We start from the raw sequence: 23,243 nt of genomic DNA, 5'->3' as shown, positions 1-23,243 counted from the left end.
TGCTTGTCCCAAGCGGCAACACAGGGTGTAAGGCTGGACGGGGAGGGGACACACCCAGGATGGGACGCTAGTCCATCGCAGGGCACCCCGAGCAGGACTCGAACCTCAGACCCACCAGAGAACAGGACCCGGCCAAACCCACTGTGCCACTGTGCCACCGCGCCCCCCCCTCCTTAACCCCCATAGCTCCAGTAAAAATTACCCTGCTGTATAAATGGGTCGATAATTGAAAGTAACTTAAATTTACATTTATTCATTTAACAGACGCTTTTCTCCAAAGCGACATACATCTCAGAGAAAATACATTGTGTTCATTACATTAGGACTAAGAGACATAGTTGCAGACGTGATTCTTAAGCAAACCTAGTTTGTTACTTTCTGCTTTATGCGCCGATGTTCATCACACAAGTAGGTGCATAAAACACAGAATAGACGATTCCTGATCACCTTCCTTCATTTTTTTTTAAAGATAGACAAACATTTACATACAATACAGAAGTACTGGCTGTGTAAAGGCTTATCTGGCCATGATCATAAAGTTACGGTGCATGAACATTTACATCATACATGAGCTGAAGACATCTTGGGCAAAGTGGGTCCGGAAGAGGTGAATTTTCAGACCCTTGTTGAATGTAGACAGAGTTTCAGCGGTTCTGAGTGAGAAGGGAAGGTCATTCCACCACAACGGAGCCAGAACCGAGAACCTCCGTGCTTTACTTTTTGTGTGCGGGACCACCAAGAGGGCAGAAGTAGATGAGCGAAGGGGTCTGGTTGGGGTGTAGCGGTTGATCAAGTCTTATGAATATCTGGGAGCAGCTCTACTGATGCATTTGTAGGCTGTAACCAGGGTCATGAATTTGGGCAGCTATAGGAAGCCAGTACAGAGAAATGAGTAGAGGAGATACATGGAAACGCTTTGGCAAGTCAAACACAACTTGGACAGCAGCAGCGTTCTGTATCAGCTGCAGAGGTTTGATGGCTGTAGCAGGAAGGCCACACAGGAGAGAGTCACAGTAGTCCAGACAAGATGTCACCATGGTCTGGACAAGTAGTTGGGCAGAGTCAGTTGTGAGGTAAGGATGGATCCTACGAATATTATGCAGAATGTATCTGCAGGTCCGGGTTCTGGCTTCGATGTGCTGAGAGAAAGACGGACTTGAATCAGTCATCATTTCCAGACTCTTAGCCGAGGAGGTAGGAAAATGAGTGAGTTGTCCAGTTTGATCAATAGATCGTGACAGGAGGACAGGCCAGCTGGGAGGTGAAGAATCTCTGTTTTGGAGAGGTTAAGGTGGAGGTGGTGATCAGACATCCATGCAGAGATGTCTGACAGGCAGGCACTGACGCGTGCAGAGATGTCTGATGAACCATTAGGTAAGGAGAGGAAGAGCTGGGTATCATCAGCATAGCAGTGGTATTTGAATCCATGGGATTCACTCAGTGAACGTGAATGGGTTCATGAGGAAGGTCAAGCTGTGGCAGTTGGAGATGCGGGGATGGAGATGTGATCTACTGTATTTCCCACAGCTTGACGTCTATCTCACCCCCAGCGACAAAGTCAGAGCTCCATGCGTCCAGACTCAACAGGGAGATCACCCCATACTTTAGTAACACGAACCTAACACATGTAGCATAGTAACATTGTAACCAGGTCTGCTGAACGGGACCGGATCAGGAACCCTTGCAGTGGGACTGAGAGCAGTAGCAGCAGCAGCAGCCTTCCTGCCAAACTTCGTGTGGTGTGTAGAAGGAGTACCCTGAGTTAGGGAATTATACACCTAACAAACTTTTACCATTTGGATCTATCTGCTAGTGGATCTCCTCGTTTTCACCTCAAGCAAAAGGAAGCAGAGGAGCAGACTCAGTGTGGTCAGCAGCTTCATTAGAGCCACGAGCGCAACGTCCCCAAACTGAAGTCCAAGTGGTTGCTCCATACTCAAATGTACTTGAGTCAAAGTGAAAAGAACTGCTGTCAAATACTCTGGAAAGTCCCTTTTTCTGTAGAAATGTGCTGAAGCTGGTGCGTGAAGTTCTCGCCGTGACTGCTTCCGTTAATGGTAAGTTTGTGATGGAGTGAAACACAGCTGGAATAGGAACAATCTCCATCTTGGCCACATCCAGTTGCAGGTGAGGCAGTGATATGAGCCAGACGTGCAATAATGTGGAAATGTCCAAGAGGGAAGGACATGCAGAGGTGACTGTCTTCATAGCCATGGAGTGAGTTAAGAATAAAAGAGGACCAAGCACCGAACCTTGCGGGACCCCTTTGGCGAGAATCTGTGGCCAGAACACTTGCCGGACGTTGATGAGCAGCGAGGTGTTAGGTCCCTGTCAAATGGGCTATCAGAGAGGTACGAAGACGCCCAACTCAAAGCCGTGGTTGAGACGTCTACCTTTGTAAGAAACATACAAAAGACCTAAGATCTCAGATGTGTACCATGTGTCAGGGAACAGGATATGGAACAGCAAGGAGCACCAGAAGGAGTAGTGATTGCTGACAGGGTCATCTGAAGGTTGTTGGCTCCAGACTTCAGCACCTAGCTAAACCAGAAATGCTCCAGTGAAATATCCTGCTCTATAAATGGTTGAAACCGCATGTCACCTGAGTAAGGACATAACTGCTCAAGGAACTCTTGGGATCTTTTTGACACCCCCTGCCAAAAAGCATATACTTTTGTACTTTTTTTCCCATGTTTTAACTGGGATATGTAATATGAATGCATATGAATGCAAAATTGAAATGCATTGAAATACATTTAAAATGCTTTTTCAGCTTCACCGGAAATAAAGTGCAGTTTACAAAAAAAAGAAAAAACCTGGTTTTACACGCACACAGCCTGTGTCAGGTCACAGCTACTGTACATGTGGCATAGATGGCTGAGGTGGAACGTGTGAACATGTGACATCACACACCTCCACATCTCCACACCTCCTGGCTGCTGGTCAACAAGCACCAGCTCCGTGATGGGAATTTATCTGCCTTCTGGTCCAGAGCACCGTGACCTCTGACACAAGTGACGGATAGCGCAGAGTTAGCATGTCTCCATGGCGACAGGCTCCACCCCGACATGTCACCAGACAGAAAGAGGAAGAGCAGTGCGCGATGTCAGGATTCTGTGTATTGTGCCGCGGTTGGCGGAGGTCAGGATCGTACCACCTCCATGTCACCAGCCTTCGCGGGGGCCTCATACCTGAGGAGCAGCCAGACTCCAGACTCTGTGGAAGCTGGTCCAAGCTGGCACCATGACAACATGGTCTCCCTGCCCTTGCGTCTCCGAAACAATCGGCTCTGGGGGGTGCCGTGTGAAGTGAAGCAAACGGAATTTTGGACACTAAACACAGCTGGACTTTAATCTGAAATGGTTCAAGTGAAAAGGGATGGTTTCTGTGGGATGTGAAGACAATAAGATGACCATGAAAATGCTGCGTCATCGGGGTCCAGGTCTTAAGGTGACCGGCCTGGACATGTCTCACACATGCAGACGCGCACACACACACACACACACACACACACACACACACAGAGCTGTCATAAGTAGACAGTACACTCTTTGTCTTGAATATGAGTGTGTATGCCAGGCATTGTGTCACCTGCACAAGCAGGGCACCTTCAGAGCACAACAAACTGTAGTGCTGTCATCAAACACAAGTAATGGGGGTGTGTGTGTGTGTGCGTGCGCGTGTAGTGACTCAAACTGAGAAAGCCTGGCACGCTGGCTGGGCAGATGCCAGGAGCCGCAGTGTGTCAGTGAGTCAAGGGCAGTGCGGTGTAATGATTAAGCAGAGCTGGAGCAGCGCGGGCAGCCCTGCTTGTCATGGAAAACGATGTGGGCGGAGGGGAGGGGGCAGCGCGGACAGGTATGCAGATAAATGCAGTTCCTGGGAAAAGGGGGCGGCGGCTTGCTGCCAGCCATGCAAATGAGTTCAGCGGAATTCCCCTCATGACAGCGCTCACCTGAGCTCCGCCCCCTGCCGACCGAAGCACCCATAAAGCAGGACGGGGCACAGGTGCGGCGCAGGTACATCTGCTTCGTGGCCTCGAGAGGACTAGCCGCTATCTGGACTTTTGCGCACCTTTTCTGACTTCAGCGAGCGGAGCGTCGTGAGCAGGTGGGTCCCAAGCGTGAAGCAGACAAGGGCAAGACAGGAACAGACACACGCAGGTGGAGCGACCCCGTCCCTGTCAGGGCTCATGACCGTTTTGTCCCTTTTCTTTGTTCTCCGCGTCATCTGTACGTCCGTCTTATACGCGCACAAACACATCTGTGATCGTGACTATTGTGGCTGCGCTCTGTTGAGGATTCCTCGAGAAATGTTTCATGTGCGCAATGAATAAGCTACATATAAAGCAATATTTTCAGTGTGTTCACCCGCCTGAACGCCTGAGCACTCTTGCCGCGGTAATTCTTATGAGCGATATCAGTCGGTGACCTATCTCCGGAATCGATTTGCCTCCCGTTTACCTTAAATCAGAGTCGGCGAGGCGCTCCGGTTCCCCTTCACTGCTGTGGTTATTCTACGATCACCGCGTGATCATTGTGTGATTCGGGGCCCCATCACTCATAAAACGAAGGAGGCGTAGGCGCAAACAGGACCCCGCGTGGCTGGGCCGCCTCAGCGGCTTCCCAAAGGGATCGCGGGAGCCGTTTTGCTCCGAGAGCAGCGCAGCAGGTGCGTCCGGACTCGCCTGCCTGAGCACGGTGAGACTCGCGCGTGCATGGAGGTTCTCGGTTCTGGCTCAGTTGTGGTGGAACGACCTCCCCCTCTCACTCAGAACTGCTGAATTTCTGTCCACATTTAAAAAGGGTCTTAAAACTCACCTCTTCCAGACTCACTTTGCCCATCATCTCTTAAGTTCAAGTAAATGTTCATGCATCATAACTTTATGATCATGTCTGGATGCAGCTACTGCTGTAATGTATGTAAATGTTTATATGTATCTTTAAGAAAAATTACTAGGAAGGTGATCAGGAATCGTTGATATTCTGATAGATTTATGCAGCTACTCGTCTGATTACCATTAGTTCATATAATGGAAAGTAACAAGTTAACTGCACTTTAGTGTCTCTCTCCTAAGGTAATGAACACATTGTGTTTTCTATGAGATGTACGACGCTTTGGAGAAAAGTGTCTGATAAATGAGTAAAGGAATAAATGTAAATGTGTCTTCCAGACATCCTGATGGCCACCTGCGACCTGAGCAGTGTCCTCACCAACGCCAACTGGGCCGTGTACCAGAGCGGGAGCCTCGAGACACTGGTGCTCCCCGGTGCCTCACCTGGCCACAAGGAGGCCCTGCAGCCCTCAGCACATCTCACCTGCAACCCTGGAGTTCTGGGTAAGACCACAAAGCACAAAGACACCGGGTCATATCCCAACCCCCCCCACCCCCCAGAGTATAGGGTGAGGCTAATAACCGTCCCCTGGACTATAAAACAATAGCGGAAGACTGTAAACAAGCTCTGACGTCTGCTCCCTGGCTACTTTTGGGAGAACTTTGACCGTGCCGTAGAGGTTCGAGCTTCACGCAAGTCACCCAACCTCGTAAACGGTCTCTGCATGTTTACAGTCTCCGGGCATGGTCTACGATCCATGAGCGTTTGTCACACACCCGAAGCAGTGTGCTTGTACATCAGAGTACCTTCATCCTGCTGTATCTCACAATGGCCATGTGTCGCCAGGTCACCAGAGCTGGTACCACCTGGCTCCGCAGTACTGGACCAAACAGAACACCCTGGAATGGATCAGCCATCATGTGGAGGAGAGCAAGTTTGATGCCAGCACGCTCAGCGTCGTCAGCTGCTCCATGGACGGGCCGACTCTGTGCCAAATGTCACACCGGGCCCTGGTCTCCGTGTTCGGCTCGCTGGGGGAGCGCCTCTTCCAAAACCTGCTGGAGCTCAAGGCCAAATACGGTGAGGCACATCACCACCACCACGGTACCCATGTGGGGGCGAAGCCATGGGTGTGATAAATGTCAACGCTAACGACCGTCTGGCAAATGTGGGATGTTCACATCCAGCCATGAGCAGGACAAGTGGTTTGGGACAGTGACTGAATGACATGCAGTGTGTGCAGCTACCTTGTGAGTGTCAGTGAAGGAGAGGAGTCAGTGCAGTGCTCCTTTTTGGTGTTGTGCTCACGTGGCAGGAAGCCTCATGGGGCGCACATGTAGAGAAGGGTGTTTTCCAAGAGCATTGACGCGAAACGCAATGGAGCGATGAAACCATGCAAGAAACTGTCAGACGCTCTGTCATGTGAAGATGAAGAAGACACTTGCTTCCGATCTATTCCAGGTGCAGACGATCTGAACATGACCTGCGATTTCCTCAACAACCTGTTGGATGAGTTTCCTGAAATCCTGAATGTGAACGGTGCGGAGAGCATCTGTGACCTGAGCTCTATGACCGAACAGCCAGGTGAGCTGAAGCCGGGGAGTTTTCCTTTTGCCTTGTCTTCTCATCCAACCAGTATTGGTCTTGTGGGCTATTCCCACACACTTCTGTAACAAAGAGTGCAGAACGTAGGCTCGGCGAACACTGGTGCGTGGCCCAAGGTTCCACATGTGCAGGGGATTTACACCCCTGCTTCTTTCTTGCCTTAACGTACTGCGCTGCCCTTCAGAGTGTGCCGGTGTGGAGGCGCTGAGCTCACAAGACAGGCCCAAGATGATGGGCGAAATGACACCGGCAAGCGACAATGGCTACGAGTCGGGGCCCACTTCCCCGGACAGCCTGGACTGCTCCAGCGCAGGTGAGCTCACCTTCTTCAGCTCCACGGTTTTGTGCTCCTCAGCTCAACAAAGCTGCTTCAGGAAAGAGTTTCCTGATCCTGGCCTTGGGGACGAGAAACAACACGTTCTGTCTTTCGGGGTTGTGCCACCAGCAGCTTGAGCTCCGTTCCACGGTTCCAACAGCTTTTCCTTCTGCTCATCATTCCAGGGATGCTGCTCCCGGTGGCTCCGGTCTACTCAGACTCAGGCAGCGACTCGGAGCAGGACTTGTCCGATTCCCCGTGCCGCCGCGCTGCCTGTGAGTAGTGCCGCCGCTGAGCCCGCCTACGCAGCTGAGCCCAGCGCAGAGAGCGCAGAGATGCGTTTGTTTCGCTCAAACGCTCACGTCGAGTTGTGCTTTGTGCCATTTGCCAGGTGGACCCTTCAGCCCAGCAAAAGGGGAGCTAAAGCTGTGCAAGCGAGGCCGAGGAAGGCCACGGAAACTCAGTCAAGGTTCGCAACGCTATGTCTACACCAAAAAGAGCAAACACGGTGAGATTCCACGGGGAACACCTCGTTCGCAGAGCTGTGTGATGTTCATCCTTTGGTGGCAGGATGCTATCCAGGATGCCGATGTGACCGAGTTCCCTCAAAGTGACCAAACGGGACAAGAGCACCGCAGAAGTTCTGAAGAAGTTGAATGTGACACTTCGTTCTCAGCATGGCTTAGGCCAATCTCAATAATTCCAGATGTTTCCGAGTGGTGGCGACGGCTCTGGTTTCTGTGTTTCACAGTGCTCATCATGATCAATTGTCCTCGTCTCTTCTGTTGTATTTGGTCCCCAACGGACCTTGAACCGTTCACTATGAGAAGGTTTAATTTCTCCCTGTGGTGCGTTTTGTGTCCCTGCAGCCCCACGAGGCACACACCTCTGGGAGTTCATCCGGGACATCCTGATCCACCCAGAGCAGAATCCAGGCCTGATGAAGTGGGAGGACCAACAGGAGGGCGTCTTCAAGTTCCTGAAATCGGAGGCCGTAGCCCAGCTTTGGGGTCAGAAGAAGAAGAACAGCAGCATGACGTACGAGAAGCTGAGCCGTGCTATGAGGTACGCCGAATTTTGCCAAAATCACAATTTCAGCTCAGCGGTCAAGATGTCGAGGAGATTCTTCCTTGAGCACTTGCTCGCACCAGTGCTCTGGGGCTGGGAATTAGACCATCATGATGTACAGATGGGAGGAGCAGCTCACATAGGCAGTGGCTCCAGGAAGTCAGTCCACTGCTGGGTACCTGTGCAGAGCAGCATCATGGGTAACGTGGGTAACGAACGTGGAACGTGACTTGACCGTGGATGTATGTGGAGGGGGGATAACCGGGACCGTCTCCTGCGCTCTCTGTCTCTGCAGGTACTACTACAAGAGGGAGATCCTGGAACGGGTGGATGGCCGCCGACTCGTCTATAAGTTTGGGAAGAACGCCAGCGGTTGGCAGCTGGGGAACGTTGGGTTCTGAGGCCCGTATGTGCGTCCGAGTGTCCTGGAAGGCCCGAGAGGCCTGGCCTGGGAAGCACAGGACGAACATTGCATTATGCCTTCTCCTTCGAGGGGAAGGTGCTGCAGAAGTACGTAAGCCAATATTTTGGCTCTTGTAGGTTGTATGAACCGAGAACGTTTTTTTTTCCCAGTTTTTTCTGTGTATCTCTGATGTCACGTCCTCATGCGTTGATGGGCTTAACGTGGTCCCCGGGCCTGATGAGCACAGGGCTTTCTGCATGCGGTGACTGAGCACTGGCCAGCGAGCAGCTGGAGACAAAGCTGAAGATGTCTTTGGGCTCTCGTGAGGAGGATGGGGACAAGCACGTAGCATCAACGTGTGCCTTTTGTAGTCCAGCAGGACAATACGTTCGTAAGGTGTGTCACAGAGTAGCCGTGCGAAGAGTGTCAACGTCACGATGAAGCGCTCCACGTGTAAGTGTGTCACACAGAGGCTCCAGAGGGATGCCACACCAGAGAATCTTGTCAAAAACGCGACAGCGTTGCACACGTTTTCGGGCGGCTGCTCTGCAAAAGCTGTATGGATCACTTTGTCAATCATTACAATGTATATTTTGTACAAATGTCACTGCTCTGCCTCAGATAGAGAAATATATGTTTTTTTATACGCTAAATGTGCTTTCTAAATAAAAACATTTGCGAGGAGCGCTCCAGCTGTAGCGCGTGATGCTGGGAACGAAAGTGCCAAGCTATGGAGGATTTGCACCGCCGTCACACACTTGCGTTTCATTGCAACTCGTGCAGCCCCCCGATGTGGCGATATGATCCCCACAAGTTGGCCGTCGGCGACAGCAGTGACACTTTGCGCGTACATTTCACGCAGATACCGTACTGGTACACTGCAGCACTTCCGCCGAGTGACGCAACATGATGCAAAATAATGTGAAGGCAGGAGATCACAACCACAATGGAGCGAGAAGTTTTGCTGACAGGACACAGTTACATTTACATATATTTACATACATTCATTTGTTTAGCTGATGTTTTTCTCCAAAGCAACTTACACTGGTCAACTACCTACAGTTATTTATCCATTTACACAGCTGAGTTTAGGGTAAGTACCTTGCTAAAGGCTGCTGTAGCTGGACAGGGGAATCAAACCTGCAACCTTTGAGTCCAAACACTGCTGTTCTTACTGCTACACTACCAGCAACAAACATCTCAGAGGTCCCCCTTATCAGACTCACCTGTTATCGCATTCATTTCAACTTCGCACTCTTTCGGAGGCCTGGTAGCACGCCCAACGCTGCGGGTGTGCGAAGTGTGGACGTGACGTTGGGCGATATTTCAGGGGCACACGGAAGGTACGCGTTCACAGATGGACCGGGTGACGAACATGCAGCACACGAACATCTACATGTTAACACACTGATACATACATTATGTTTTCATTCACTGATTTATCAGAAAGTGCAGCCACAGGAGACAAAGTCCTTTAGACACACACACACACACGACTATGGACACACAACTTGTGTGTGTGACACCGCCATGTTGCTAGTTCACATCCCTCCAGTAGCTCCTACAGGAGTGAGATTTAAAGATACAAATACATAGATAATCACAGCAGATGGTGTTGGACTCACTGATGGAGCTGTCAAGAGATCAGGAGAGAAGTGGCTCTCAGACAAGTTTGAGACCCCTCCTGAATGAGGGATTCAGCAGCTCTGAGGGACACAGGAAGCTCATTGCACAGGTGGAGGAGTGCATGACTCTTACAGAGACTCCCACTGAGGTGTGTGTCTCTCTGGAGGACCCTTCACTGCAGTGACAGCTGTCCTCAGCAGGACTCTTTGGCTCCTTTTTAATCGACCTAATTAGTATCACGGTAAGTAACCACACCTGGGGCTTCAGGCATAAGTAAGGTACTAATCACAATCATTTTTAAAAGTGCATTGGGTAGTGGCCTTCGAGGACAAGGGTTGGCAGCCACTGAGATCTCTCCCCCTCCCCCCCCCCCTCCTCTCTCTCTCTCTCTCTCTCTCTCTCTCTCTCTCTCTCTCTCTCTCACACACACACACACACACACACAGAATACCTGCTCAACAGGTGTAGTCTGCAGGCAGCAAGAATGTGTAACTACCACATAGTTTACTGGAAAGCCAGGAGTGACTGCCAGTAAGTCCTGGAAACTGGGAGGGGCTCTGTGTAAACAGTGTGAGCTCAGCTGGAAAGGGGACAGAGACACAGTGAGGCTACAGGGGGCGGAGCTTCACACAGGTTCGTCTCAGGTTACCAAACCGAAACCAGCCGAGTTAATGTGTTTGTCCTCTGCCCTTGTCATCTGCAGGGCAAAAACTGCACGTGCACGCGCATACATGCACACACACACACACACACACACACACACACTCACACTCACAAACCACATTCCCATATTCATCCTAGCATTTAGATCTCGAGCTTCAGGGCCACGAGCCCAGTACTGTAGTAATTTACCTGTGCAGTTACGTGTGTGAGAGCCTGGGGAGGGTTGGCGGACTCACACGGTGGGACCACCAGACAGCCAGAGACAGAGGTCCTTTAAGTATTGGGGTCCCGATCCAACGGACCCAGAGTGCCAAGTGCAAACAAAATGCTGCCTGCCACCAATCTGCTGGATTTTGGGTCTCGGTGCTTCCAGTTGTACACCTGGCTACGAATACAGCACTTTACATCGTTACTGTTCACTTCCGGCGCTTGCGCTCTCCATCACTCGGGCACCGACGGGCTTGGCGTTTGCTCGTCCGGACGAGGTCCAGCTTTGTCCAGCAGAAGGAATCGGGAGCAATAAAGGGGCGGCTGGGCCCGGCGCGTGTTCCCGTGCGTGTTCAAGACTGCGTGGCACAGTGGCAGAGCAGGTGGCACCGATGCCTCACGGCTCACGGATCCGAGCGGAGTTTGCGTCACGCCGTAATGAGGATTCTGTCTTTCACTGGTTAAAAGACTTTGTGGTCACTGGTCACTGGCAGACAGCGGGGGACCGGCGAAGGCTGTGTCTCTCCGGTTAGAAAGGCAAGTTTTCATCATGTGTCGTGACCTCGGAGCGGGGACACAAACGGGCGGCGTCGCCGGACGGGACTCTCCTCAGCTTATGGCCCCATATCTGGCGATGACATGGGTGCCGTTTGTTATAAATGCGGCGCAGGTGACGATTTCCAGGAAGCGGTACTGTGCACGTGCGCCACTGTAACGTAGCGCAAACACTGCGTACGACATGAGAGCGTTGTTGATAGGGAAGCACACACACACACTGCTGTTTGGGACGTTAACCACTGTTATCAGGGTATTTTTCCCACGATTACCCCAGACGCACTGCGGCATCGCGCTAATGTACCCAGTAGAATCAGTCGGATCTACTGGTTTTATGCCAAGACAGAATAAAACATATATAACTAACATGTGGTAAAACTAAGGTATTGTAGTGCCCCCTTCACTCTCTGTTTGCTTTCTCTCTACAGTATCGCCCCTTCACCCAAACTGGCGTACGCTGGCGCTGTACACTTGTGTTCACACTCTGCTCTTGAGATCATGGCACTCCGGACGACGCGGTAAAACACGTCCGTGTTCCTTTTACGCCGGAACGTTACAGCTTGCGGTTCGCTGCCTTTCACAGAACCGTGTAAGTGTGTTGGCCGTGCTGCGGACAGAGGTTCGACCGCACCTCGTCTTCCGGACGTGCGGGACGGCGCAGCGGTTACAGTCACCGTTTGCTGTGCTGCCCTTGGCCGAGGTACCTGCCCTCAGGCGATACTGTAAAAATGACCGAGCTGACAAAGTCGATAAGAAGAGCGAAGAACAACGCGTTTTCTGCCGTCGACGTCTGAAACAATATAACCAACCAACCGATGTCAACAACCGCTTGTGCCGAGAGCCAGAGCCTAAGCTGGCAACGCAGGGCGCAAGGCTGAAGGGGGGAGGGGACATACGCTGGACGGGACGCCAATCCATCGCAAGGCACCTCAAGCAGGACTCGAACCCCAAACCCACCACGCAGTGCTCCAGTAAAATTACCCAGCTGCATAAATTGGTAAATATTTGTAAGTGTATGATAACTGTAACCTTCACATTGTAAGTGACTATGGAGAAAAGTGTCAGCTGAATGAATGAATGTAAATCCAGGTAAATCACGGTTTGCCCATGATGCTGTCTTACTGTCAGAATTAAGGCTGTTGGAACAGACCGCTTGAGCTTCAAGTTCAGTCCATCACACTGATCAGAAGGGACTCAATGACAGTAAGTGGTGAAGAGGAGACTGGAAAATGTCAGTTACATGTCCTGTACAGTTTTGCTTTCTGTACTGTATATTATTCAGTAAATATTTTCTGGTATTGCATATATTATCTGTGTATATTGTGCACAGTGTTGCCAGACTCTGGCCTGTGTTTGCTTGTGTTTCCTCTATTTGCACTTGTCTGTTTGTGACACACTGCTCTATATGCTCCATGAGGCAGGGACAACACACACCGCTGCACCATCTCACCTCGGTACGAGCAGGGTTGTGCTGCCCCCGGGTTGTTGTTGGAACCTGTGACATAGTGGTCACACACAGGGGAGCCAGCACTGCAGCACCTGGACCATCACATACATTATGCATTACTCTGACACCACCGTGTTGCTGGTTCGCATCCCTCCAGTAGCTCCTATACAAGTGACATTCAAATAGCAAATATATAGATAATCATAGCAGATGGTGTTGGACTCATTGATGGAGCTGTCAGGAGAGCAGGAGAGAAGTGGCTCTCGAAGAGATGGGTTTGCGACCCTTCTTCAATGTCGGAGGGATTCAGCAGTTCTGAGGGACATGGGTTGATCATTCCTTACATGATACTGCAGCCAAAACCATGAACTTGCATTCTGGGTTAGTCATAGAGGCTTGAAGACCAGTGCTGGATAACTATATCGAGGCGGGATGTGAGAGCCTGGTCAAATGGGACAGAGCGCTGCAGCGAACGTCTCTGATGAAGAACAAAGACGAACGAATAAATTCCTAGGTTCATTGCTGACAAATGTCTCTCTGCGAAAACACACATCTCTGCGCCCATTCAGCCACCCATATTTCTGCTAATTTGCAGCATTCCTCCACGCCAGCGTCCACACCATCTCTCCCCAGGAACCCCTTTCATTCCAGCATGCGGTTCTCCTCTGTCCAGCTATCCGTCCTTTACGTCCACCTGACCCCTCTCTCAGAAAGAGCTTAGAGCGCAAAACAAGACAGAACAAACATGATGTGGAAAATCCCTGGGCGGTCAGAGCTCCTCGACCCTTTGAGACGGGAGGGTGTTGGACAGGTGCGTGACGCTGTGGACATCTCTGCCGCAGTTCAAGTGATACTTGGAAAGAGCAGAAGGCACACAAGGCTGCTCTCGGAGAGCAAAAACAGGCTGCCCGAGTGGCTGGTGAATGATTAACGAGTTCCGGAGAATTCCGTGACATTCCTTCACAGAAATGCAGCCCACGAGCGAGCAGGTGCCAACAGCGAGCATCTCGGCGAGAGGTTTCCCAGCGCGGGGTTGAGGCTCAGTCTTAAACCCCCACAGTACGATACGCTGCGTACGTTCTACTCTGTGCCGGCCTCTACGGGCCGCACCGCGGCGCACTATGGTACAGGAGCCTACGGGAAGACGCCGCTCAAAACGTGCTCAAGTTCAGCAGAGCTGAGGGCAAGCGGGCTGAGGAACAGGCCCACTCCAGGCACGATCACCTGTGCCGTGTCCCCGGGCTTCGTCTGGTCTATCTGCTCCTCTGGCAGGGAGGCGAGGAGTCGCACACCGAGCACAGTGAAAAACACGGTAAACATTTACAGTAGAGGGTAATTAGTGTTCGCCGCTTCCATTGGTCCTTATGAAAAAAGGTTCAAAAATTAACAGATCGGACCGCTTCGGAAGGTCACCGTTGACCGACGCGAACCTCATCTGGAGCCCAGGGTGCGTCTCCGCAGCGAGTCCGGCAAGAGTGACAAAGAGCCGCTTATCAGAAGGTACGCAGCTCCGGGCACGCACTCGCCAGGGCCGAGAGAAGAATGCGTGCGATAAGGACAGGCGTGCGGCTTAGCGATCCGGGAACTGCACTTCTGAAAGCGCGCGCGCATGTGCCTGTGTGTGTGCTGGGCTGCATGGACCACAGTGCGCAGACATTTGTCACGAGTAGTAGTAAACAGGAAGTGGCCTGTGAGACGAGTGCAAACATGTGACTTACGATCGAAATGCGAAATGCGGAGGACTGAACGCCCGCTAAGGAAATTAAATGATTCATCACATCGGTCTCCAGAATGTCCCGGAACCACAGTGCGGGGGGAGTCGGTACCTCGAGTCAGAGGGGGTTACTGTTCAAGTCAAAGTCGAAGTGGCTTTATTGTCATTTCAACCGTATACTTGCTGTACAGAACGAAACGAAACAACGCTCCTCCGGGACCAAAGTGGTACATAAAAAAAAAAAAAAAAAAAAACAACAACAACACAAAGCTACTTACACAAACAATAAACGCAGTTAAACAAAAACAGAGAATATTACAATATAATAAGTAAATATACACACACACACACACACACACACCTTCTGAACCGCTTGTCCCATACGGGGTCACGGGGAACCGGAGCCTAACCCGGCAACACAGGGCATAGGGCCAGAGGGGGAGGGGACACACCCAGGACAGGATGCCAGTCCATCACAAGGCACCCCAAGCGGGACTCGAACCCCAGACCCACCAGAGAGGAGGACCCGGTCCAACCCACTGCACCCCTGCGTCCCCTAATAATAAATACTCTAGGTATAAACATACTTATTAGCAACAAAAATGTTCTCCCAGCTCCTGGGACTCTGAGACTTTGTTTTCCTCTCCTAAGGTGACTTGTTTCTGAAACATTCTCTTAGGGCTCAGTGCAATCAGCTGTCTGTGTCCGTCCCTCCAGGGATTTCGAAAAGCCCATTAAACTGAGCAAATGTGTGTCCAGTGGAACTGAACTGAGAAAAGTTCATCTAAATTACATTTAGCTTCTCTATTAAAGCAGCTTCCAGTTATTTACCCATTTATACAGCAGGATCACTTTACTGCAGCAATTTAGAGTTAGTACTTTGCTCAAGGTACTACAGCTGGAGGCGGGATTTAAACCCGCAACCTTTGGGACTACAGCAGCTCTAAGCACTACACGACCAGGAGTCCCAGTGAAGTGAAGGGAAGTGAATGTGAAACAAAAGATTTGTGCAGGTTTCGGTGGGGTGACTCCGCTTTGTTGTGATGTGACAGATTTATCCCACTTCCCTGAGGAGAATGGGGACGAGACGTGTCCATCTGTGATGCAGTGCTGTGAAAAAGTATTTGCCCCCTTCCTGATTTTTTATTTGCGTATTTGTTACACGGGGGGTGCGGTGGCGCAGTGGGTTGGACCACAGTCCTGCTCTCCGGTGGGTCTGGGGTTCGAGTCCTGCTGGGGGGTACCTTGCCGTGGACTGGTGTCCCGTCCTGGGTGTGTCCCCTCCCCCTCTGGCCTTACGCCCTGTGTTACCGGGTAGGCTCCGGTTCCCCGTGACCCCGTATGGGACAAGCGGTTCTGAAAGTGTGTGTGTATTTGTCACAGTTAAATGATTGAGATCATCAAACAAATTTAAATATTACACAAAGATAACCCGAGTAAATACAAAATGCAGTTTTTAAATGATGATTTCATGTATTAAGGGGTAAAAAAGCTGTCCAAACCTACTTGGCTCTGATTCCTATGTGAAAAAGTAATTGCCCCCTAAACCTAATAGCTGGTTGTGCCACCCTTGGCGGCAACAACTGCAATCAAGCGTTTGCGATAACTGGCAATGAGCCTTTACATCACTGCGGAGGAATTTTGGCCCACTCTTCTTTGCAGAATTGTTTTAATTCAGCCACATTGGAGGGTTTTCGAGCATGAACGGCCTGTTTAAGGTCATGCCACAGCCTTTCAATCGGCTTTAAGTCTGGACTTTGACTAGGCCACTCCAAAACCTTAATTTTGTTTTTTTTTTTTTTTTTTTTGCCATTCAGAGGTGGACTTCCTGGTGTGTTTTGGATCATTGTCCTGCTGCATAACATAAGTGCGCTTGAGCTTGAGGTCACGAACTGATGGCCGGACATTCTCCTTCAGGATTTTCTGGTAGAGTGCAGAATTCATGGTTCCATCAATTATGGCAAGTCGTCCAGGTCCTGAAGCTGCAAAGCAGCCCCAGACCATCACACTGCCACCACCATGTTTGACTGTTGGTATAATGTTCTTCTTATGAAATGCTGTGTTAGTTTTACGCCAGATGTAACGGGACACACACCTTTCAAAAAGTTCAACTTTTGTCTCATCAGTCCACAGAATATTTGCCCAAAAGTCTTGGGGATAATCAAGATGTTTTTTGGCAAATGTGAGACGAGCCTTTGTGTTCTTTCTGGTCAGCAGTGGCTTTCGCCTTGGAACTCTCCCATGGACGGGATTTTTGCCCAGTCTCTTTCTTATTGTTGAATCATAAACACTGACCTTAACTGAGGCAAGTGAGGCCTGCAGTTCTTTAGATGTTGTTCTGGGTTCTTTTATGAGCTCCTGCATGAGTCGTCATTGCGCTCTTGGAGTAATTTTGGTAGGCCGGCCACTCCTGGGAAGGTTCACCACTGTTCCAAGTTTTCTCCATTTGTAGATAACGGCTCTCACTGTGGTTCGCTGGAGTCCCAAAGCCTTAGAAATGGCTTTGTAACCCTTTCCAGACTAATACATGTCAATTACTTTGTTTCTTATCTGTTCTTGAATTTCTTTAGATCGCGGCATGATGTGTTGCTTTTTGAGATCTTTCAGCATGATTCACTTTGTCAGACAGGTTCTGTTTAAGTGATTTCTTGATTCAACAGGTCTGGCAGTAATCAGGCCTAGGTGTGGCAAGTGAAATTTAACTCAGCTTTCCAAAAAATGTGGTTAATCACGGTTCATTCATGATTTAACAAGGGGGGCAATTACTTTTTCCACATAGAGCCAGGTAGGTTTGGACAGCTTTTTTCCCTTAATAAATGAAATCATCATTTAAAAACTGCATTTGTATTTACTCAGGTTTTCTTTGTGTAATATTAAAATTTGTTTGCTGATCTCAATTATTTAACTGTGACAAATATGCAAAAAAATTAAAAATCAGGAAGGGGGCAAATACTTTTTCATGGCACTGTGTCACAAGATGGACACGTCTCGTCCCCAATGTCCTCAGGGAAGTAGGATAAATCTGTCACATCACAACAAAGCGGAGTCACCCCACCGAAACCGTTACTGACACCTGCACACGTCACAGCACATGAGGCATGATGTGGTAATGTGGTAATAATGTGGTAACGCTGTCTACCTCCCTCCTGTGGACTTCCTGTGTAAGTACAGCTTGTTGATTTTTAGTCTTCCACTACAAACCTACTCAGCCAGTGGGGAATAAACCTGGAGATATTGATTTACGGTAAAGATCAGGAGACATGGTAAAATTCCCAGATTGCCCGAGATGCACAATCCACACAAGTGTGACGCCCATAGAGGAGGAACCTAAAGGGCACAAGCCCCCAGCGCTGGTGGGACAGAGAGTCCTTTCTGCTGGGGTTCCTGCATCATTCCAGGGTATTTTACTGCACTTTCACATCCCGTTCATCCAATCTCTTGATGTATGTCCACTTCCTCCAGACCTGCTGGGTTCCTGGACTGGCATCCATCTGTGCTGCTCACCCACATGTCCAAGGCGTGAACTTGGGGGTTCAGATGGTCAGTCGGCCAGCAGCCGCAGCAACGCTTGGTCAAGTTGTCCATCACATGGAAGCTGAGCACCAAGAGCAGTGCAGGTGGAACAGCACACCCCCGTGGCTCGTTCACGCTTCTCCTGCCCAGTGTCGGCTCATGGCTGCAAAGGCAGCAGAGAAGAGCAGGTTCATCTCGAGTCACTTCAAGCCTTCTCGAGAAGTTCTTGGTGAAGCTGCGAAGAGCCGGAATTCCTCCGGATCTCAAATGTACTGCATGAAACCAGTAATATCCTGGTGAACGTCAGACAACTCCTGCGTGAATGAATGAATGAATGAATGAATGAATGAATGTCCATCCATTCATCTTCCTACATCTGTGCAAACAATGGTTCCAGTAGGAAGGTCCACACTTCCCTTTCCACACCAGCACTCTCCAGCTCCGCCTGGGATCCCTAGCTTATCTCTCCAGCATGTCCTGTCTCTGTCCCAGGGTCTTCCTCCAGTGGGACATGCGAGACAGACCTCCTGCATGAGGCACCTTTGGAGCCATCCGAATAGGATGCCCAGACCACCTTAATGCCTCTACTACGAGGTCTCCCAGAAGGCAGAGTCTCGATTCGGATGCTCATACCCGGGGTTTTCTCGCAGTCACTGTCCAGAGCTCATGAGCACATATGTTTGGGATGTAAACTCAGCTGTAAACTGCAGGCTTTGTCCAAAGACTTGTGTCCCGCTTCAGGCCAGCTGGGATGTGAAGAATCTCTGTTTTGGAGAGGTTGAGCTGGAAGTGGTGATCAGACATCCATGTAGACAGGCAGGCAGCAATGTGCGCAGAAATGTCTGATGCTCCAGGTTGAAGGGAGAGGAAGAGCTGAATATCATCAGCGAAGCAGTGGTATTTGAATCCATGGAATGTGATGACCGGATTGAGGAGGGAGGTGTAGATCGAGAAGAGCAGAAGGCCCAGTTCTTGTGCTGAAGGCTCCAGGCTCTCGTTCAAGTCCCATCATGCCTGCAGGCTATTCCCTCATAGCCACTAGATGGAGACCTTGCACCATCAGGCGTTTTTCCCAGACTCCTCTCTGCCCAGTGTGTTTCCAGGCCTGTGGTGGTTTCTCGTGGCCCAGTCTCCACGTCTGCGTTTCACGGGTCTCGCTTCGCTTCCATCAGTCAATCTTCCCTATCTGTCAATCACACATCTTCAGCCACAGCGCTTCAGCTCTCCTGGGACAAAGGCGTGAGCAGCAGATGATGGACAAGAATGTTCTGAAACCTCCTGAGGTCCAGTGAATACAACATTTCTTTCTGGGATTTCTGTGTAGTTGTTCAAATCCCAGATGTGCTTGTATTATTTGTATTGTTTTAAAGCACAGAATGTCCTCCATACGCATGATAGACACATTTTTGTCCTGCACAGTGGACAAAAATGATTGGCTGGGACTCAGGAGGAAAGTAAACCCCTACCAGGAATGTTCCAACCACATGGTCATAGTGAACAGAGTAGAGAGAAGAGCACCATGAAGCCTTAGAGCAATGAGCATTTTAGTCAAAGTGGTCAAGGATGGTAGCAGCTGTAGGAGGTAGAGGAGGAGCTTGATGTCCTTCATCTTTGGCCTGGTGTCTCCTGAGAGCTCACAGCTGCTCCTCACGCTGAGGCTGCTGAGCCCAGGGGAGGATCTCGGCAGGGGAATGTCAAAGAAAGTGAGCTCTATGAACGATGAATGGAGGGGTCCAGGAGAGCATGTGAGTATCATTCACACTGAACTTCCATGGGCTGACGGGGTGGCACCTCCAAAACCTGGAGGAGGATTCAAGATTCAAGAGTTTATTGTCATATGTCCAGTAAACAGTTTGTTACACCATACAATGAAATTCTTACTCTGTGAATCCTCTCAGCAGCCTATGACATAAATTATAAGGACGTAAGGAAGGAAGGAAAAACACAAGGAAAACACAAGGCGTAAATCACAAATTTACAAAAATTACTATTAGTGCAAAGTCACAAATGCCAAAAATTACTATTAGTGCAAAAATCCAAGAAACGAGGTTATATACGTATATAAAGCGTGCAGCGCACAATGTAAACATGGAAGTCGTACATGTGCAAAGTCCTGCAGAGGTAGATTGGGTTTATTCGGAGTTGAAGGAGGGGTGTGTATTTGTGTACGCAAGGTATGCGGAGGTAGTCTGTGGTCTCTGATGACATTGGCGTTGTGGATGTGTATGTGTGTGTAGGAGGGATGGGGTTAGTTGACACCTCTCAGGCTCAGAGGGTAACCTGGGTCTGCCGTGATGGGTGAAGAGGCATTGGATGGGTGTCGTTCACAAGCCTGATGGCCTGTGGGTAAAAACTGTTTTTCAGCCTTGAGGTTCTGGCTTCAACACTCCTGTAGCGTCTGCCTGATGGTAAGGGTGTGAAAAGGCTGTGCTGGGGATGACTGTTGTCCTTGATGATGTTAATGGCTCTCCTGATGGTTCTGGCCTGGTATAGGCTCTCCAGTGATGGTAAGGACCTTTTGGTGATGGTTCGAGCGGCTTTCACCACTCGCTGTAGCACCTTACGATCCTGTACCGTGCAGCTTCCAAACCACACTGTGATAGAGCTGGTGAGGACGCTCTCAATTGCACACCTATAGAAGCTCCTGAGGATTCGGCTTGGCATGCCAGATTTCCTCAGCCTTCTCAAGAAATGCAGATGCTGACGTGATTTCTTGACCAGATGTGTAGTGTTGTGAGATCTTCTGTAATGTGAACACCCAGTTATCTGAAGCTGCTCACTCTCTCCACCACTCTCTCACCAATATGCAGTGATGAGTGTTGCTCCCTCCTTCTCCATGGATTGACTATCAACTCCTTTGTTTTGTTGACATTGAGGGAGAGATTGCTGTCGTGGCACCACTCTACTAGGTCAGCCACTTCCCTCCTGTATGCCGACTCATCGCTTCCCGTTATTAGTCCAATGACTGTCGTGTCATCGGCAAATCTGATGATGCTGGTGTTGTTCTGGGAGGCCACGCAATCATGGATGAAGAGTGCGTAGAGCATGGGGCTCAGCACGCAGCCCTGCGGAGTTCCTGTGTTTATGGTTATTGACCTCGATGTGTGGTTCCCCATTCTAACGGACTGGGGTCTGCCCGTTAGAAAGTCCAGAACCCAGTTGCAGAGGGTGGGTGGCACACCGAGATTGTGAAGCTTGTTGATGAGCTTCGAAGGTACCACTGCGTTGAATGCTGAGCTGTAGTCAATAAACAGCATTTGAACATAGCTGTCCTTGTTTTCCAGGTGGGTGAAGGCAGTGTATATTGTTGTGCTGATAGCGTCCTCTGTGGATCTGTTCCGTCTGTATTCGAACTGGAGAGGGTCCAGAGTGTCCGGAGCGATGGTCTGGATGTACCTCATGACGATTCTCTCGAAGCACTTCATCACTATTGGAGTCGGTGCAACGGGTCGGTAGTCATTGAGGCAGGATGCTTTGTTGTTTTTGGCAGCGGCAGGATAGTGGTCCTCTTTAAGCAGGTGGGAATTAAGGCTTGTGCAAGGGACAAATTGAATATGTCCGTAAAGACATCAGCTAGCACCGATGAGCAGGTTCTAAGTATGCGTCCAGGGATGTTGTCTGGGCCGACTGATTTCCATGGGTTTGTTTTCCCAAAAGTCTTTGCCACATCTGCAGATGTGACCGTGAATGGTGGGTTCTGTGTGTTCCCATCAGTCAGTTTAACACCCAGTGGTTCGTTGTTGGAGACCTCGAAATGGGCAAAGAATTTGTTGAGTTTGTCGGGTGTGATGCGGCTGTCGGTGATCTCGCACCTGCTTCTGCTCCGATAGTCCGTGATGTTCTGTAATCCCTGCCACGTGCGCCGGGTGTCGGCCGTAGCGTAAGGATGAAGGAGTCCTTGTTCTCCATCGTCTGTCCACCGCGCTCCTTCTCCATCGTCTGTCCACCGCGCTCCTTCTCCATCCTCTGTCTACCGCACTCCTTCTCCATCCTCTGTCCACCGCACTCCTTCTCCGTCCTCGGTCCACCGCACTCCTTCTCCATCCTCTGTCCACCGCACTGATTCTCAACCCCCTGTCCACCGCACTCCTTCTCCATCCTCTGTCCACCGCACTCCTTCTCCATCGTCTGTCCACCGCACTCCTTCTCCGTCCTGTCCACCGCACTCCTTCTCCATCCTCTGTCCACCGCACTGATTCTCGACCCCCTGTCTACCGCACTCCTTCTCCGTCCTCTGTCCACTGCACTCCTTCTCCATCCTCTGTCCACCGTAATCCTTCTCCATCCTCTGTCCACCACACTGATTCTCAACCCCCTGTCCACCGCACTCCTTCTCCATCCTCTGTCTACCGCACTCCTTCTCCATCCTCTGTCCACCGCACTCCTTCTCCATCCTCTGTCCACCGCACTGATTCTCGACCCCCTGTCTACCGCACTCCTTCTCCATCCTCTGTCCACCGCACTCCTTCTCCATCCTCTGTCCACCGCACTCCTTCTCCGTCCTGTCCACCGCACTCCTTCTCCATCCTCTGTCCACCGCACTGATTCTCGACCCCCTGTCTACCGCACTCCTTCTCCGTCCTCTGTCCACTGCACTCCTTCTCCATCCTCTGTCCACCGTAATCCTTCTCCATCCTCTGTCCACCACACTGATTCTCAACCCCCTGTCCACCGCACTCCTTCTCCATCCTCTGTCTACCGCACTCCTTCTCCATCCTCTGTCCACCGCACTCCTTCTCCATCCTCTGTCCACCGCACTGATTCTCGACCCCCTGTCTACCGCACTCCTTCTCCATCCTCTGTCCACCGCACTCCTTCTCCATCCTCTGTCCACCGCACTGATTCTCGACCCCCTGTCTACCGCACTCCTTCTCCATCCTCTGTCCACCGCACTCCTTCTCCATCCTCTGTCTACCGCACTCCTTCTCCATCCTCTGTCCACCGCACTCCTTCTCCATCCTCTGTCCACCACACTCCTTCTCCATCCTCTGTCCACCGCACTGATTCTCGACCCCCTGTCTACCGCACTCCTTCTCCGTCCTCTGTCCACCGCACTCCTTCTCCATCCTCTGTTCACTTCACTCCTTCTCCGTCCTCCGTCCACCGCACTCCTTCTCCATCCTCCGTCCACCGCACTCCTTCTCCATCCTCTGTCCACCGCACTCCTTCTCCGTCCTGTCTACCGCACTCCTTCTCCGTCCTCTGTCCACCGCACTCCTTCTCCGTCCTGTCCACCGCACTCCTTCTCCATCCTCTGTCCACCGCACTGATTCTCGACCTCCTGTCCACCG

At 50.6% G+C, this 23,243-nt stretch overlaps 1 protein-coding gene across 3 annotated transcripts; it reads left to right on the top strand.

Moving 5' to 3' along the window:
- The first annotated feature begins 4,004 nt into the window (after window positions 1-4,004).
- LOC108931228 (ETS-related transcription factor Elf-3-like) lies at window positions 4,005-8,908 on the top strand. 3 transcript variants are annotated; one of them, XM_018746885.2, is made up of 9 exons: window positions 4,005-4,110; window positions 5,174-5,338; window positions 5,682-5,915; window positions 6,297-6,419; window positions 6,625-6,753; window positions 6,942-7,031; window positions 7,148-7,264; window positions 7,626-7,821; window positions 8,120-8,908. In XM_018746885.2, exons 2-9 carry the CDS (start codon window positions 5,182-5,184, stop codon window positions 8,223-8,225), a joined length of 1,152 nt encoding a protein of 383 aa, XP_018602401.1. In that variant the 5' UTR covers window positions 4,005-4,110; window positions 5,174-5,181; the 3' UTR covers window positions 8,226-8,908. The 3 variants fall into 3 exon arrangements, with proteins under 3 accessions (XP_018602401.1, XP_018602403.1, XP_018602404.1); XM_018746887.2 differs by having other exon boundaries at window positions 4,005-4,163; XM_018746888.2 differs by lacking the exon at window positions 4,005-4,110 and adding an exon at window positions 4,170-4,700.
- Window positions 8,909-23,243: the final 14,335 nt, after the last annotated feature.

Source organism: Scleropages formosus, chromosome 2, assembly GCF_900964775.1.
Source record: "Scleropages formosus chromosome 2, fSclFor1.1, whole genome shotgun sequence".
NCBI classification, from domain to species: domain Eukaryota; kingdom Metazoa; phylum Chordata; class Actinopteri; order Osteoglossiformes; family Osteoglossidae; genus Scleropages; species Scleropages formosus.
This window is presented reverse-complemented; position numbering and strand designations above follow the sequence as displayed.

Excerpts from the sequence above, each read along its gene's own strand:
- LOC108931228 (XM_018746885.2), top strand. The coding sequence starts at position 5,182 with ATGGCCACCTGCGACCTGAGCAGTGTCCTCACCAACGCCAACTGGGCC. Across the intron at positions 5,339-5,681 it reads CTGCAACCCTGGAGTTCTGG|GTCACCAGAGCTGGTACCAC; the intron begins GTAAGACCACAA and ends ATGTGTCGCCAG. Across the intron at positions 7,822-8,119 it reads AAGCTGAGCCGTGCTATGAG|GTACTACTACAAGAGGGAGA; the intron begins GTACGCCGAATT and ends CTGTCTCTGCAG.